General features: G+C 49.7%; 6 protein-coding genes across 6 annotated transcripts; 3 read left to right on the top strand and 3 right to left on the bottom strand.

The window, feature by feature from the left end:
* The first annotated feature begins 323 nt into the window (after positions 1 to 323).
* Positions 324 to 2,045, top strand: CC77DRAFT_1001045 (general substrate transporter). Its single transcript, XM_018523141.1, has 2 exons — positions 324 to 939; positions 995 to 2,045. The coding sequence occupies exons 1-2, from the start codon at positions 355 to 357 to the stop codon at positions 1,952 to 1,954; spliced, it is 1,545 nt and encodes a 514-aa protein (XP_018379957.1). The 5' UTR covers positions 324 to 354; the 3' UTR covers positions 1,955 to 2,045.
* Positions 2,046 to 2,784: 739 nt separating this feature from the next.
* CC77DRAFT_1001046 (HET-domain-containing protein) lies at positions 2,785 to 3,816 on the top strand (the record flags this gene model as incomplete). Its single annotated transcript, XM_018523142.1, has 2 exons — positions 2,785 to 3,253; positions 3,317 to 3,816. Coding segments are annotated over 2 exons (969 nt in total), but the record flags the coding sequence as incomplete, so codon positions are not given.
* A 584-nt stretch (positions 3,817 to 4,400) lies between these two features.
* CC77DRAFT_559271 (aflatoxin B1 aldehyde reductase member 2) lies at positions 4,401 to 5,737 on the bottom strand. Its single transcript, XM_018532185.1, has 3 exons — positions 5,484 to 5,737; positions 4,946 to 5,422; positions 4,401 to 4,897 (listed from the first exon to the last, which is right to left on the bottom strand). The coding sequence occupies exons 1-3, from the start codon at positions 5,539 to 5,541 to the stop codon at positions 4,431 to 4,433; spliced, it is 1,002 nt and encodes a 333-aa protein (XP_018379959.1). The 5' UTR covers positions 5,542 to 5,737; the 3' UTR covers positions 4,401 to 4,430.
* A 735-nt stretch (positions 5,738 to 6,472) lies between these two features.
* CC77DRAFT_975017 (hypothetical protein) lies at positions 6,473 to 8,279 on the top strand (the record flags this gene model as incomplete). The annotated part of the gene is made up of 3 exons (XM_018535912.1): positions 6,473 to 6,557; positions 6,631 to 6,638; positions 7,238 to 8,279. 3 exons carry the CDS (start codon positions 6,473 to 6,475, stop codon positions 8,216 to 8,218), a joined length of 1,074 nt encoding a protein of 357 aa, XP_018379960.1. The 3' UTR covers positions 8,219 to 8,279.
* Positions 8,280 to 8,488: 209 nt separating this feature from the next.
* Positions 8,489 to 10,282, bottom strand: CC77DRAFT_559307 (hypothetical protein). Its single transcript, XM_018532186.1, has one exon. It carries the CDS (start codon positions 10,206 to 10,208, stop codon positions 8,760 to 8,762), a length of 1,449 nt encoding a protein of 482 aa, XP_018379961.1. The 5' UTR covers positions 10,209 to 10,282; the 3' UTR covers positions 8,489 to 8,759.
* A 1,263-nt stretch (positions 10,283 to 11,545) lies between these two features.
* Positions 11,546 to 12,911, bottom strand: CC77DRAFT_948639 (hypothetical protein; the record flags this gene model as incomplete). The annotated part of the gene is made up of 4 exons (XM_018535208.1): positions 11,546 to 11,610; positions 11,875 to 11,953; positions 12,003 to 12,465; positions 12,511 to 12,911. 4 exons carry the CDS (start codon positions 12,909 to 12,911, stop codon positions 11,546 to 11,548), a joined length of 1,008 nt encoding a protein of 335 aa, XP_018379962.1.
* Positions 12,912 to 14,128: the final 1,217 nt, after the last annotated feature.

Here is a 14,128-nt window from a genome sequence, read left to right on the forward strand (position 1 = left end):
TCAGCCAAATTCTGGAGATTGAATGTCCGGAGACTACACTAGTCCCTAGCAACTAGCCACACGGCTCGGCAAAAGAGCTTATTTCCCCGCACCGATGGCCCCGCATGGGGTAGACGACCCAATTATATCCCTCAATTTGCGCATCATGGCGGAAGATTTACGATTGATAGCTCATGGAGATAAGTCGGGTAAACCACCGACATGTATCTACACCAATAGCCAACCAGTCGGCAAAATGACCGTCATAGACACGCATGAGCATTCACCACGAGCTATAATAGTACAGGTAGAGAGAGAAACGACTCTAGGGATATTGTTCTTTTGCTCTTTGCTATACACAGTACATCCTTCGCCATGCGACCTGGCGTATATCAGTTCCTCGTCGGGTGCTTTGCATCACTGGGCTCGTTCCTCTTTGGATACGATCTAGCCGTGATTGCAGAAGTCGTAGCATCTGACTCTTTCAAATCCCTCTTCTTGCAACGAAACTCCGATTCTCGATCTGGCACCGTCGTTGCGCTCTTCACAGCAGGATGCTTCTTTGGCGCTTTTGGAGCAGGTTTTACCGATAAGCTCGGTAGACGAGGTACCATTCTGATGGCTTCGTGCATCTTCGTTGTGGGAGGTATCGTTCAGACCGCTGGCGTCGTCATAGGCATGTTGTATGCTGGAAGATTTATTGCTGGTTTCGGTGTTGGTTTCTTGACCATGATTATCCCAATCTACCAAGCAGAGATTACTCACCGTCGTATTCGTGGCAAGGTTACTAGTCTCCAGCAACTCTTCAATGCTGTAGGGCAGATATTTGCCAGCTGGACGGGCTATGGCTGTTACCTCACATGGGCGGGAACAGGTGACAGCCGTGAGTGGCGCATACCGCTCGCTGTGCAGATCATTCCTGCTCTTTTCCTGGGTAGCTTGATATACATGTTTCCTGAGGTTTGTTTACAACCAGATACTCAATTACGAGATCAGTGCGCTGACGACACGGTAGAGTCCACGGTGGCTGTGCGATCACGATCGAGCTGATGAGGGTCTTCGCAACCTCGCCCTTCTTCATGCTCACGGCGATATTTCGGATCCGTATGTGGTAGCCGAGTTCGATCTCATCCAAGCACAGATTCAGGCGGAGCATTTGGAGAAGAAAAAGACTTACTTCGACCTTGTCCGCGACTGGCCGAACCTCAGGCGAACAATGCTTGCATGCTTTATCCAAGCTGAATGTCAAATGACGGGAGTCAGCGCGATCCAATACTTTTCACCTCAAATCTACGCACAAATCGGCATCTCAACGTCTCAATCTTTGCTGTTCAATGGAGTCAACGCCATCATCGCTTTCGCCGGCACATCCGTATGCATCCTCGCCATAGACCGAATCGGACGACGGCCACTTGAGATCTACGGAGCGGGTCTCATGTGCATCACATTCTTGGTCAACGCCATTCTCATTCAACAGTTCCCAGCATCAGCTACCAACAATGGAGCTCATTGGGGTTTTGTTGCTTTGACATGGGCATTCAATTTTGTCTTCTTCATCACATCCGGCCCGTTGTCGTGGGCAATTCCGGCCGAGCTTTTCGGAACTGCGCTTCGCATGAAAGGTGTGAGCGTTGGCGCGATGACGAGTTTTGCTTTCAACACCATGATAGGACAAGTCACGCCTATTGCCATCAGCGCGATCGGCTGGAAATACTATATCGTCTTCATTGTCTGCAATTTTGTCAATGGCATTGTTTTCTGGGCGTTCTTGCCAGAAACCAAGGGACTCAGCCTTGAAGACATGGACGAAATGTTCTACAACAGTCCGACTTTTGTTCCCGGCAGCAAATGGGTGCCGCACTCTCATCTGGATGAAGATGCTCGCAGGATAGCGAATGGCGAAGATTACGTGGATGGATTGGGTACGGCAAAATACAAGGCCACTGAGGTAGAGCATATCGAAGGCGGTGCCTGATGTGGGATCAGGAGATACGGTCTGCATGCTAGAGACCCTGGTAGGTAGATGCAATATAGATGTAAGGAGCGTGCAGTTGCGCTCTTGTGGCATGCAGGTCTTATGTGTTCCATGTTACATCATACAAAGATATAGGGTTATTGGATCTATAACATGTCATGTGACATAAGCGAAAGGAATCCTCGTGTATTAGTAATACAGTGACGTAGGATTTTGTACACGAAGTGGAGAGCTTCGTCACCTCTAGGCTGCCACTAACACATCCATCTGCATCTCAGATCATGGATGAGCCACTAAGTCGAGCGCAATACTCAGCCACCATACGAAAGACTACACGATGTTCAGGATGCCTCGACATGGACCCGGCAATATTCGATTGGAGAGCAGTCGAATGGTCGAGCATCTACCCAAAGCTTGATCCTCAGCTGATCATGCATGGTTTGCAGAACCAGTGCACGTCATGCACGATGATCAAAGAAGCCTTGCATAGCGTCGGTCTCGATTTAGACATGACGCATAACAAACAGAATCTTGTGATGGATCTCTTTCACATGAGCCAAGATGGCAGTCTTCGAGTGTCCGCTCACTCCAACTATCGCGAAGGATATAGATTAGCGGAGCTTTATACCGTTTTTGGTGAGTCATTACTCGCTTTGTTGATGGCCGATGAGCTATGCATCATGTATCCCGTTACAGAATCTTGCCACTATGCAACTGACTGATGATATTGAGCAGAGGATCCATCTTCGCCATGGAGCATAGTGCGTCCCAAGACACATTTGTTGGGTAACACGGCATTGGAGCTCAGCTCTCATCAAATCCAGCGGTGGATGAATGACTGCATTCTTGGCCACGAACAATGTTCCAATCAAAGCAAAGCCACACTACCTACACGAGTACTCGATCTAGGAAACACAAATGAATCCATCAGACTAATAGAAACTCATGAATTGGCAGGCCCATACATCTGCCTCAGTCACTGTTGGGGAGGTCACTCGACCATTTTGTGTACGAGGAAAACCTATGCCGGCTATCAAGACAACGTGCCTTGGGATACTCTACCCCTGTTGTTTCAGGATACAGTGAAGGTATGCCGCATGCTTGATGTCCGATATCTATGGATCGACAAGCTTTGCATCATTCAACACGATGCAGATGACTGGGCGAGGGAAGGATCCAAGATGGCGCAAGTGTTCGAGAACTCTCTGCTCACAATTGGAGCAGCCATCTCCAAAGGTGACACAGATTCACTGTTTTTCGAAGACAAGAAGCGCATTGCCAGCTTGAGAAGCCATGTCGGTCGGATGAAGGACGGAGCGACCTATACCATCTATTCCAGGCTTTCTCATCGCTACCATCCAGCCAATGCATCTACATCGGGGAACATCAGCGAAAATTACCCCCTCATGTCACGAGCCTGGGTTTATCAAGAGAGGTTGCTAGCACCACGCATCTTGTACTTTGGTGAAGAGTTGAGCTGGGAATGTCGACAAGCTTCAGCCTGTGAGTGTTCGGAAGCAAGTCAGGGCATAAAGTTTGATCACAGTTCGTCCCTTCTACCTGGATGTTCTACACAGAAACTTCACCTGCATTGGCAAGATATTGTCCAAGATTTCACGTCGCTCCAGCTCAGTCATGAAGAAGACCGTCTGCCAGCCATCTCAGGTCTTGCGCAGCAGTATCAACGCCGTCTGGAGAGTGCATATCTGGCCGGTCTCTGGGAAGACAATATTGTGGTTGATTTGCTTTGGCATGCTTTCCCTGAGGATGGCAGCGGAGTGGAACGATATAAGACCAAGAAACCGAAGAAGTGGCGCGCCCCATCTTGGTCATGGGCATCGATTGAGGGTCCAGTCCTATTCGACAGACCCTACCACGTTGTGGCATCGGAAGCGAATACAGAGAGCATGAGACATTGGGTTGAGATTATCTCTGCTGAGTGTACACCGTCATCACTCGATCCAACAGGTACAGTTGCAGCCGGGAGTATCGTGATAAAAGGTAGCGGGCGGCTTGCCCGCCTCAAGCATGCGGAGGACTGTACAGGGCATGATACCCGACACTTCTCGGTCACACATACAGGTCTGGATTCTGTTACTCTTCGATCAAACTTCACTGTCGATGGGAAGCAAGCTAATGTTGACTACGATCTTATCGCACAAGGATTGATGGAGGCGAATTCCGATATGAGCATATATCGCTTATACATAGGTGGCATGTCCCGTACTCGGCGTATCTTCAGGCCTTCTGAAGGACACTACAGATCAGCCTCGTTCTTTAGGACGTGGAGCCTTCTATTACACTGTGTCAATGGCAACACTTTTGAAAGAGTAGGACTTCAAATCTCTGACCATGTCGATGGCGATGAAATGAAAATTCGGAATGGCTTAGAGGACTGCACGATCACAATTATATAACAGCGCAGTAAGAAGAATAATCTCGAATGCTGATCAAGATTCGCCGTGTATTTCATCATTTAACGGAAGTAAGTCGGCGCTGTAGCCTTAGCAGCCATCCAAGCCTCATCCAGCGCCTTCACGACATCATCAGGGAGCGGACCCTTTTCCAAATCCGCAAGGTTGCCTTCCAACTGCTTCAAGCTGCTGACTCCAATGATCACGCCATCGTTACCGCCTTTGACCCGAGTCTTCAATTCGGAGTGGTGAACGCACCATCGCAGCGCGATCTCGAGCAAGGTCAAATCATGCTTTTGCGCAGCCTCTTCAGCAATCTTGAGTGCCTGGAAGGTAGCATCTTTGAAGTAGCGGTCACGGTACATGCTTCCGACTCGATCTGCTTTGGTGCCAAAACGGCCTTCGTCAGGCTTGATGTCCTTGGATTTGATCTTGCCAGAGAAGAGACCGCCGGCTAGGGGGTTGTAGATGACAATGTCGATGCCATATTTGCGGCAAGCTGGGATAAGCTCGGGTTCAATGGCACGAGCTGGCACCTGTTAGACTAATGTTACACGGATAAAAGGCATACACTCACTGATAGCATTGTACATGGCTTGGTAGATGGTCGGCTTCACCCATCCCCGCTCCTTGCAGATGTTGTACACTTCCGCGACTTCCCAGGCGGCAAAGTTAGACAACCCTAAATTGACGAATTTGCCTTGCTTGTGCAGCTCATTGACGGCACCAAGAGTCTCCTCGAATGGCACGGAATGGTCTGGTGCGTGCAGATAGAAAATGTCCACGCAGTCTGCGCCCAACTCGTTGAGACTGGTCTCAAAGTGCTCTTTCAGCCTGTCGGGCTTGTGGACGCCAGCCTCGTAAGGATAGACTTTGGTGGCGAGGGTGAAGCCACGGTCTTTCCATCCAGCCTGGCGCGTCCATGCCTCTTGCTTCCCGCCAACGTACATGCGCGCAGTGTCGATCTCATCGTAGCCTTGGGACTGGAAGTAATCAAGGTGCTTGGTGAATTCATCAAACTCTGTGATACGTGCGCCGCTGCTCTCATCGGGGCCTGAGATGCATTAGTAATGGCTTTGGACATGGGTTGCAGATGGTATATTAGCGAAACTTACCAAAAGTCATCAAACCGAGGATGACGCGGTCTTTGGGGTTCTGCGCGAGGAGAGGCATCTTTGCTATCTAAATCGATTGTGTGACCGTGAAGTGTAGAGACTATCGAGTGGGAGATTTACATCTGCCGCTGTCGTTGCGACATGACGACAGCGGGGTGCCCCGCCCGGACATAAACGCGTATTTCCGACACGTCCAACGCGTTTTCGCTTTCTGCGCGTCGCATCCCGCGATGGCTGCCAGTCCCCTTTTCACTGATAAATGACGAGACGGGTCATTGGTGTACGTCCCTGCCAAGTGGTAGTAATCCAAATAACCCGAAACCCGAGTCAGCCTCACAAGTGCGATCGAAACAGGTCGCAGCTTTGATCTCGGATTGTACCGCGTTCTCCACCTCAGACCTCATGATGCGCGATCAACTCTAGCCATCTATTGGATGACTCATCGTGTAGCATGCACTATGCTCTAATTCAGTCTCCTCTTCAATACTCCGGCGCCGCCGAGATCGTTCTTTGCGGTGTGTCTACGGCAGTTGCAGTACAGGATGACCATTCCTGGCTTCCGAATGGTTCCTCGATTCATTGTAAACGCCACGGTTTGGTTGGGAAAACGCATCTTCGCGCGACTATTGGACGGCAGCCTCGGACCTACTAAGGTTCCGTGAACTACTTGCAGCGCGGCGTCGAGGCGGAGCAGATGTCTCACGAACGCTGTCTGTGCTAAGGGATTGCAAAAGCAGGAACAGCGCACTCCCGCGGCCGTGCAACCCTTGGGGGCGATGATGAGAAATGGCTGAAACCTTGCTGTTCATCACAGCCAACATTCACAGCTCGCTTGGGGGCTGTGGGGCGCCCTAGAGCCAATGACGTCGCTCATGGGCCGATAAGGATAAGGAACCCAACATGTCGCAGCGCCGGGCTGGTCAGGCGGTCATCATCATGCAGCTAAGCTGCACCATTATGCAGCTAGCCATGCCCATCACTCTTGCAACATGGCCGAACTCTGCACCCAGGATCGTCCCGCAACCGTCCCGCCGCTCTTCTGTACAGCACAGGTGCCACGTAGCAGCGACGCAGGTACGCACAGAAGCCGCACACAAAGAAGCATAAACCGTTGCGGGCAGATCGCTGCACCATATAAGACTGACAGCCGGCCCTGTGCTGGCATGTACCAGTGTTCTACACTCCATTTCACTGCAGACCGACATCTGCAGTGCGCCAGAGGATGAGTCGATCAGCTGGAGCCCGAGGTGTCATGTGGCCCAGTAAGCCACTGTGTGCAAACTTACGAATCAGTCACTTCCTCGCACACCATCAAGTGGGCTCCGCTCTGATTGGAGCGCAAACCCTCGATACAAGGTACTTTGACTGAATCCTTTCTTGATTTAGCTTCTGGCCATGCGTCTATTGGAATTCGGCCTCCACGCCGCGAATGCGGTGCACTTGTTCCCTTGCCAGGCCGGAACACTCTTTGTCCTGACATGATATCATAATAGTGAGGCCGCTTCTCATCAAGTCTCCTCTGCCTTGAAACGCTAGGTTGTTCCTATCTATTGGTTTGTGTCGCGCGTCTTAAGTAGCACCTTGCGTCCCTCATCGTGCATCTTAGCACTCCGAACTTCGGCATTCACATGCATGCAGTCATCACCACTTCTGAACCTGGATACTGGACTCGAACATTGGGCGCATAGCGATCCGAGCCTGAAATCTTGGTCGCTATGTGCTGGTCTTTCAACTTTGGCTTTCCGGGCAACAAGAAGCGCAAGAGCTCGTCGTCGTCGGACGAAAAGAAGAGACGGGACCGGCCGGCGGATAACGCGCTTCATGGAGAAGGAAGGCCAGTTGCCGCAGAATACTCAGAGAAGCGCAGCTCGAAGGAATCGAGCAGAAAGAGACGATCTGGAGATTCTACCCCGCGCTCGCCGCGCCGCGAAAGAGAAAGGGAGGAGCATCGTCCGCGGTCGCAACACCACTACGAAGATGCCCACCGCAATCGCGAAAGGCACCGTTCTGTACCAGATGTCGAGGTGCCGCAAATGTATCGACGTGCACCTGAACCAAGTAGTGTCAATTCATCTCAAGAGGCTCTGCTGAATCCGCGACCCCATCGAAGCCAACATCATAGGCGGCGGCACCCAAAACAAACGTCACAAAGCACTCTACGCGGGCGCGGGGCAAAGCGCGACCCTGTAAGACACTCCAAATCCAAAAAGAACCTTCGACCCGAACCTTCTCGCGGATGGTCACTCTTCGCGCCGTCCCCACCCAAGACACCGAAACGTGAACATCGCAGCTACCAGACACTGGAGTCTTCACCCCGCAGCCAACGCTCATCTCGACAACATCGCTCTTCGACAACGACTACTTCTCAGACAAGCCCAGAGTCGCTGCGGTCATCGGCGAACCGCCACCACCGATCTCGTCAGCATGAACAGTCAGCATCTTCGTCGCGCCAAGCTCGCTCCCGCACACCAAATACGGCGGCGCGTCGCGTGCCTGACAGACGCTTCGCCGTGCTCGCTGCTACCAATCAGGCGCTTGAAGAGCTTCGACAGGAGGCTTTTGCGCAGTCGCCTCCGCCTCCGCGCCGGGAGAGGCTGCGACGGTATGAAGGTGTTACTATCCCGACTTCTCAGATACCTTTTAATTGGGATTGCGTAAGCAGCTCGCAGACTTCAGCTGGACAGGGTCATCGGAATGGCGAGCCGAGTAGTCGGCAGAGACGGTCGCGTCGCTGATGGGGAGTCCTGACTGATCGTGCGTGAACATGATGTGTCGCGCATTATACAAGGCGGTCTGTTTGACAGGCGTACATTTGGTGGGTGTAGTCTGAGGGTTCGGGCGGGACGTTGAGCGACCCTGTGGCGCATCATTCGCACGTGGTGTAGCGTTGTTTTCCTCTCCTTCCCTTTTTCCTTTTTCCTTTTTTTATTATTATCGCCGTTTCGCATTATTCTCCGTTCGGATATGTAGTAGGATACCCCCTTCGCCCCCTTGACATGTAATCGGTAGTTTGGGCGTTCGCATTGGTACGTTGCATTTGGCGCATGTATCTCAGCACATATCAGTTTGTCAGGCGTTCTGTTTGGGCAGCACAATACCCCTACATCAACATTCTTCTTTATTATCGCATATAGCTTACTTTTTTTTTAGTGTTGGCCGAACATACAACGTTATATTCTGATACATTCGTGAACTACTAGCATCTAAGATATGCTAACGACTGTCTAGTTTGCCCGCGTTGCTCAATTTGCGCCAATTGCAATGTATATGATACCATTACTGCGTCGAAAGCTCTGCGGTTATCTCCTCCTCCTTGACAACTATCTCTTTCTTAATGACCATCCTTTCATTCTTAATCATTTCTTCGTTTGCATCTGCGCCTTGCTTCGCATCTGATCTTTCCTCTACAAACATCATTCCCTCTACTTTTACTGTCTCCTTAGTGCATAGGGGTTCTTTTGCGACGGTGGCCTCATAGTGCTCCAACAATTTCTTTGAAGTCACAGTTTCGTTGTTCTTTTTCATTCCATTGACAACTTCCCTCCAGTCAGACTTCAGCGATCCGCTTAGCTCATACGGATTGGCCTTCTTGAAAAGCTCCACCCAGGTGCTCAAGATCTGAATCGCCCGTTCTTGGCTTACTTCAAACCATTCCTGATGACGTACTCTTTTACCTTTATTCTTCAAGCACCCTTTGCAGGGCTGCTCTCGACGCCACTCTTTGATCAGCTCGTAATGCGTAAGCGTCTCCACACGTTGCGCATACGGCACTCCAGTTGCTCTGAACAACTCGATAGGAGTATACCCGCATTCTGACCATTGTGCCAGACGTTCGTCGACCGATCTGGCCGTCCAACCAATCTTGACATAACCGGGTGAGGATATGCGGCTGTACATGTAGACCATTCCTGTTTCTAGGTCCCGCTTGGGATCTCGCACGTTCAAATCTTCACAGATCTTCCATGCGACAGTATCTTCATGTGTGGGATCGTGGGTATGAGTGGTGAACTCTGCCGATATGGAAAGTTCGACTCGTTGGGACAACTGTGTAAGGGAATCGCTCACTGCGCAGGAACGGAGGTGGTATCGCTTGCTCGTTTCTAGAGGCTCTGCTTCAAGTGGCGCATTGTCTGGTATGATCATCGGGGAGACACGTAGAAGAGGTGCTGAACTTGCTTCTAATCGCGATAGATCTGGGCTAATAATCGGCCATTTCGATGTATCAAAAGGACTGTACGATGGACTGGACGAGGGTGTCTCGACCGTGGTGGCACGACTAGTAGCCGAGAAGGGAGATGTGTTGCATGAACTGGGGACTGAACTGCTGGCCCGTGAGGTTCGCTGGGGCGTTGTAGGCGCAGAAGAACAAGCCGATTGCCTTGAAGGCCTTTCCAAGTCCTTTTTAACCTGGATCTCATCCAGCCAGCGCTCGACCAAAGGAATCAAGAGTGGACTGGATAAGATAATATCTCGATGTTTTGCTCTGGAACAGCAAGTGGACTGAATGTAATCTCTGATATGATCTACAAGCGTATCTTCCGACTCATTCTGAGCGATGATACGATGCAGTTCAATCGCCCGTCTGTTATCGAATTCGGAGCAGTCCCACTTGCACCTTCGGTCTGGACGGTCAGCCTTCACGAAATATATGCATTGTTTCTGCGCATTTGGGTTGAGGTCATTAAAGCTGACGAAGAAATCTACACCCGGGTCTGAAACAACCATCTCCAGGTGTATGTAGGACAGCTCTAATGCGAGTGCGAAGACTCACGAGCTATATGAACACCGGTGAACCAGCCTACGTGGGCGGAGTTGCCAAGCGGCCGCACTGCCTGCTATGTTCAAGCTGAGAGGCCGAGCAAGGGCCCTGTGACCAAACCTGGATTAATTTTAGGAACAGCTTGGGATGTAGGCGCCAGCGGCTTTTCGCGGGCCATTAAGATCATGCTTCAAGACAAGGCTAAGCGAATGCTTCGCTAGCCCTTGCGCTATGCCGGAGTTGTGCCTTCTTGCTGGTTCGTCGATCCGTAAATTTGGTATTGAGTGAGCCTGTTATTGATGAATTTTGAACTTTACGCAATATGGATACAGAAAGATATATTCTCAACCGGTTCAGCCAATAGCATACTTGATAAAGTGTGTAGGACTGCGATAAGTCTTGATCTGGGCTTACGTGCTAATGTACCTTGCGGGCTAACCGAACACTCACCCGAAACTCCAGCAATCCACTCCCCGCCCAGCATTGCTTTTAACAACTTCATATACAATCAAAAGTCTGCTTCTAATCTATGGATGATGTTTCTCTATGCGTCGCGAGACGCCACGAACATTCTTTGGCATAATAAGGGCACAGGACATTGAAAGATTGGGTGATCTTATGGTGCGAGCCTTGAGCCGTAAATTCTACTGTTCTCAATGGCTTTAATCGAGAAATTCTACTGACTGTGCGATACGACAGTTCGGCGTAATCATTACGCAATGGAGGTTTTCCTGCTAGATACAGATGCGTTCCAAATTTTAGGCCTAGCTGACGATATATACTATTCTGCATTACTGTTAGTAGTTTCCTGATCAAGCAAAACTCTTGATCGGAAAATGTGTTGATGCAGGACTGCCTTTCGACAATACTTTCTGCAACACACTTAGCCTGCTCTTAACTGTATATGCGCCACGTAGTACTTGCTATGAAGACCGGTACATGCAGCAAGCAATAACGACTGATGCAGAACTAACGACGATACAATTCTTTTCAACGCTAGACAGTTTTGAATCGCTCAAGATCTACCCAATGTTTACTCTTGTCTAACATAGCAATGCATTCTACAATTTAGGTCTTCCCCTTGGGTGTGTTTTGCATGCTGCATGATGAGACCAGTGGAAGTTTTATCGAGATTGATGATGCCTGAGATCCAGCAGCAGAAGCGCATGTGAGAATCTCGAGCTTTTGTCAACCTTAAGCATCGTAAGCTCGACGACACCAGTTTCTAAGGCGTTACTGAGCAAGTCTAAGCATACGTACGATCTTGAGAAATTCGGCACATCTAACGTTAAGACATTCCAAGTCAGTTCATCCCTGCCTCTATTTTCAGTTGCTCAATATAACCTAGCAGTGTCTTATCCAAGGTGTCTATATCCGTCCTTCCACAGCAATATACCAGCCAGGAATTGATTGCTTTTGGCCCGATCTGCGGTAGATGTGAGATCTCCGATCGGGGACAATTAACTTTCGAACGCAGTCTGCCCTTCTTTGGTGGATCTCTGATATACGCTTGAGCTAAGCTAATTAAATAACGTGGCTTTTGGTTTTGCAAACCAATTCCTCCGAAGTACTGACCAAGAGTTTCAGGCAAGGCCTTTGAAAGTGATTCTGGCGTTGGATATGCTGCCAGACATTCTGAGGCGCGTTGGCAAGCGAGTTGTTGTTTGTTTTCGGCGCGCTGGGTGAAGATGGTCGCGATCAAGAATTGGAACTGCGCAGGTACATCAGATGAGTAGTAGTGGATGCGCGATTGGTCTTACCTGGTTGTTTCTGAATTGTAGAAGGGGGTATTTTGAAGCGATGTTCGCTTGCTGAGTATTTCGGAATTCTGATGGCGCAATGCTTTGCGAGCTCAAAATACTACCGGCAGTAGTTTCCTGAGACGCATTCATGACAGAGATATTACTCGATTCGCATGACAATCCAGGCGTTGATGGTGACGAAGTTGTTGAAGACGATATCTTTGTTTCCGTCAACAATTCCGTGATATGTTCGAGCTTCTTCGCGACAATTCCAATGTCTGTCAGACCTTCAAAGGAGTTATCGCTTGCTAATTGTGCAAAGGGCTCTCCACCCCTGGAATCTTTCGCGGTTTCAGCTTGGACCTCAGAGTTTTCCATTACCCTGTGAACGTTTGTGTCGTATGTTTCCAGATTTCTGCTTGTCTGTTTTACTGATCTGAGGACCTCTTGATTCATATCACGGATGTCATATAGCAGGTCGCTATTTGATGTTAGTGACCGTCAAGAGAATTTTCGGATAGCCTACCTTTGTAGCTGATTTTTGAACTCAAACATGATGGTCTTAGTCCTATCCAAGCTTCCCCTCAGCTTTTGCGTTTGGCTAAGCCTGACTGCGAACCTGAACCGCTTACGTTTTCCAATCACAAGATATGCAGCCACTTCCTTCTTGAGTTCTTCGACGCTGTCCTGAGCGTGGCCAATTGCGCGTGCCAATTCTGTGCTTTCTCGAAGTCGCACATCACGCTCGTTGCACTGCCGAATGACTTGCGTGATCAACTCTTCTACTAGTTCAAGGTCCGTCTTCATCTCACGAATATCTTTCGGGCAGTCCTTCATGTCGGTCGTGAGGTCATATAAGAACTTCAGACCTTGCGCAACGGGGCCTGCTAAGCCGACAAAACTAACGAGCGCAGCGGCAGCTTCCATGACGATGCCTTGGGGCGATCTTCTCTCTCTGACTGATGTGGGAAGTGATAACGATGCAAGAGTGTCTGATGGTGCTGCTCTGATTCGACAAATCTTGCACTGTAGTGTTGTTTGACAGTTATTGATGCAGTCGCGACGGATCAGCAAAGAGAGCACAGGCTTACTGTACGAAGATTTAAACTAGAGTGTAGAGGCAGCCCGTGGGGGCAGTGCACCTAAATCCTCTCACCGGCCACTGACCGGACGCTGACCGGATCTAGCGGGGCGGGGAACGCTAGGCGCTAGGCTCTAATTAGCAACAAGAACACACAACGTTAATAATAGTGTCTAACAACATATCGCTCTGGTAAATTATACCGCATAGTAGAAAAAATAAGGGTTGTGCTAAATACTCTGCCGGTGTACTCGATGTTACTAGTCCTATAGGCAGAAAGAGGCCTGCTAACGAGCGTGAAGATCATGCTTCAAGACAGGGCCTAGGGAATGCTTCGCTAGCCCTTGCATTATGAAGCTGTGTATTCCAGCCGAATCATCATTTCGTGAACGTGGTCTTGCTAATTGAGCTGGTGGATGGATATGAAGGTAGAAGGTAGAGCACTATTGTAGCTTGTAGATTATGCGAGGCTTGATCTTAGTACACGAACGTCGTGCAGAACGAGTCTGACTATCCTTCAGCTTACTTTTCTAGCAATTACCCGCTTGTACAGCCAATGGGTCATACTATGGTCTGTGTTTAGGTAGCTCCGACCATCCCTCCGGTGCCGGTCAATCGTATCGCACCCAGTCGTGGTAAAGCTTCCTGAACATTCCTCAACACTCACATTCATCAGCTGTTGGACTCTACTCTTGTCCTTCCTCCAGCCACTCCACTTCCTCAGCATCCTTATCGTCGTTCTCATCACCATCATTACCGCTGCTATGATCACCGTCGGTACTTGCCTCCGCTGCATTCTCCTAAGACGATTTTCTTTCCCCTCTTCTTCCTACATCTCTGTACCCTTCCTTGACGTAACAAAGCCTCCAGTTCATTCATGAAACGAGAGAAGACTATAGCATTGTGTTCCGCATGTCGTAAGTTGCGTTGACCAATCGAACTCTTTTCACATCCCATAACTGTCCTGTGTATGGAGCCTCCATGCCGTTCATCAACAGGAAGATGCACATGGCACTTTTTCCATTTGAGAGTTTTCTTCATGACCATGGTGGTGATCTCGTGG

Source organism: Alternaria alternata, assembly GCF_001642055.1.
Source record: "Alternaria alternata strain SRC1lrK2f unplaced genomic scaffold CC77scaffold_31, whole genome shotgun sequence".
NCBI lineage: Eukaryota > Fungi > Ascomycota > Dothideomycetes > Pleosporales > Pleosporaceae > Alternaria > Alternaria alternata.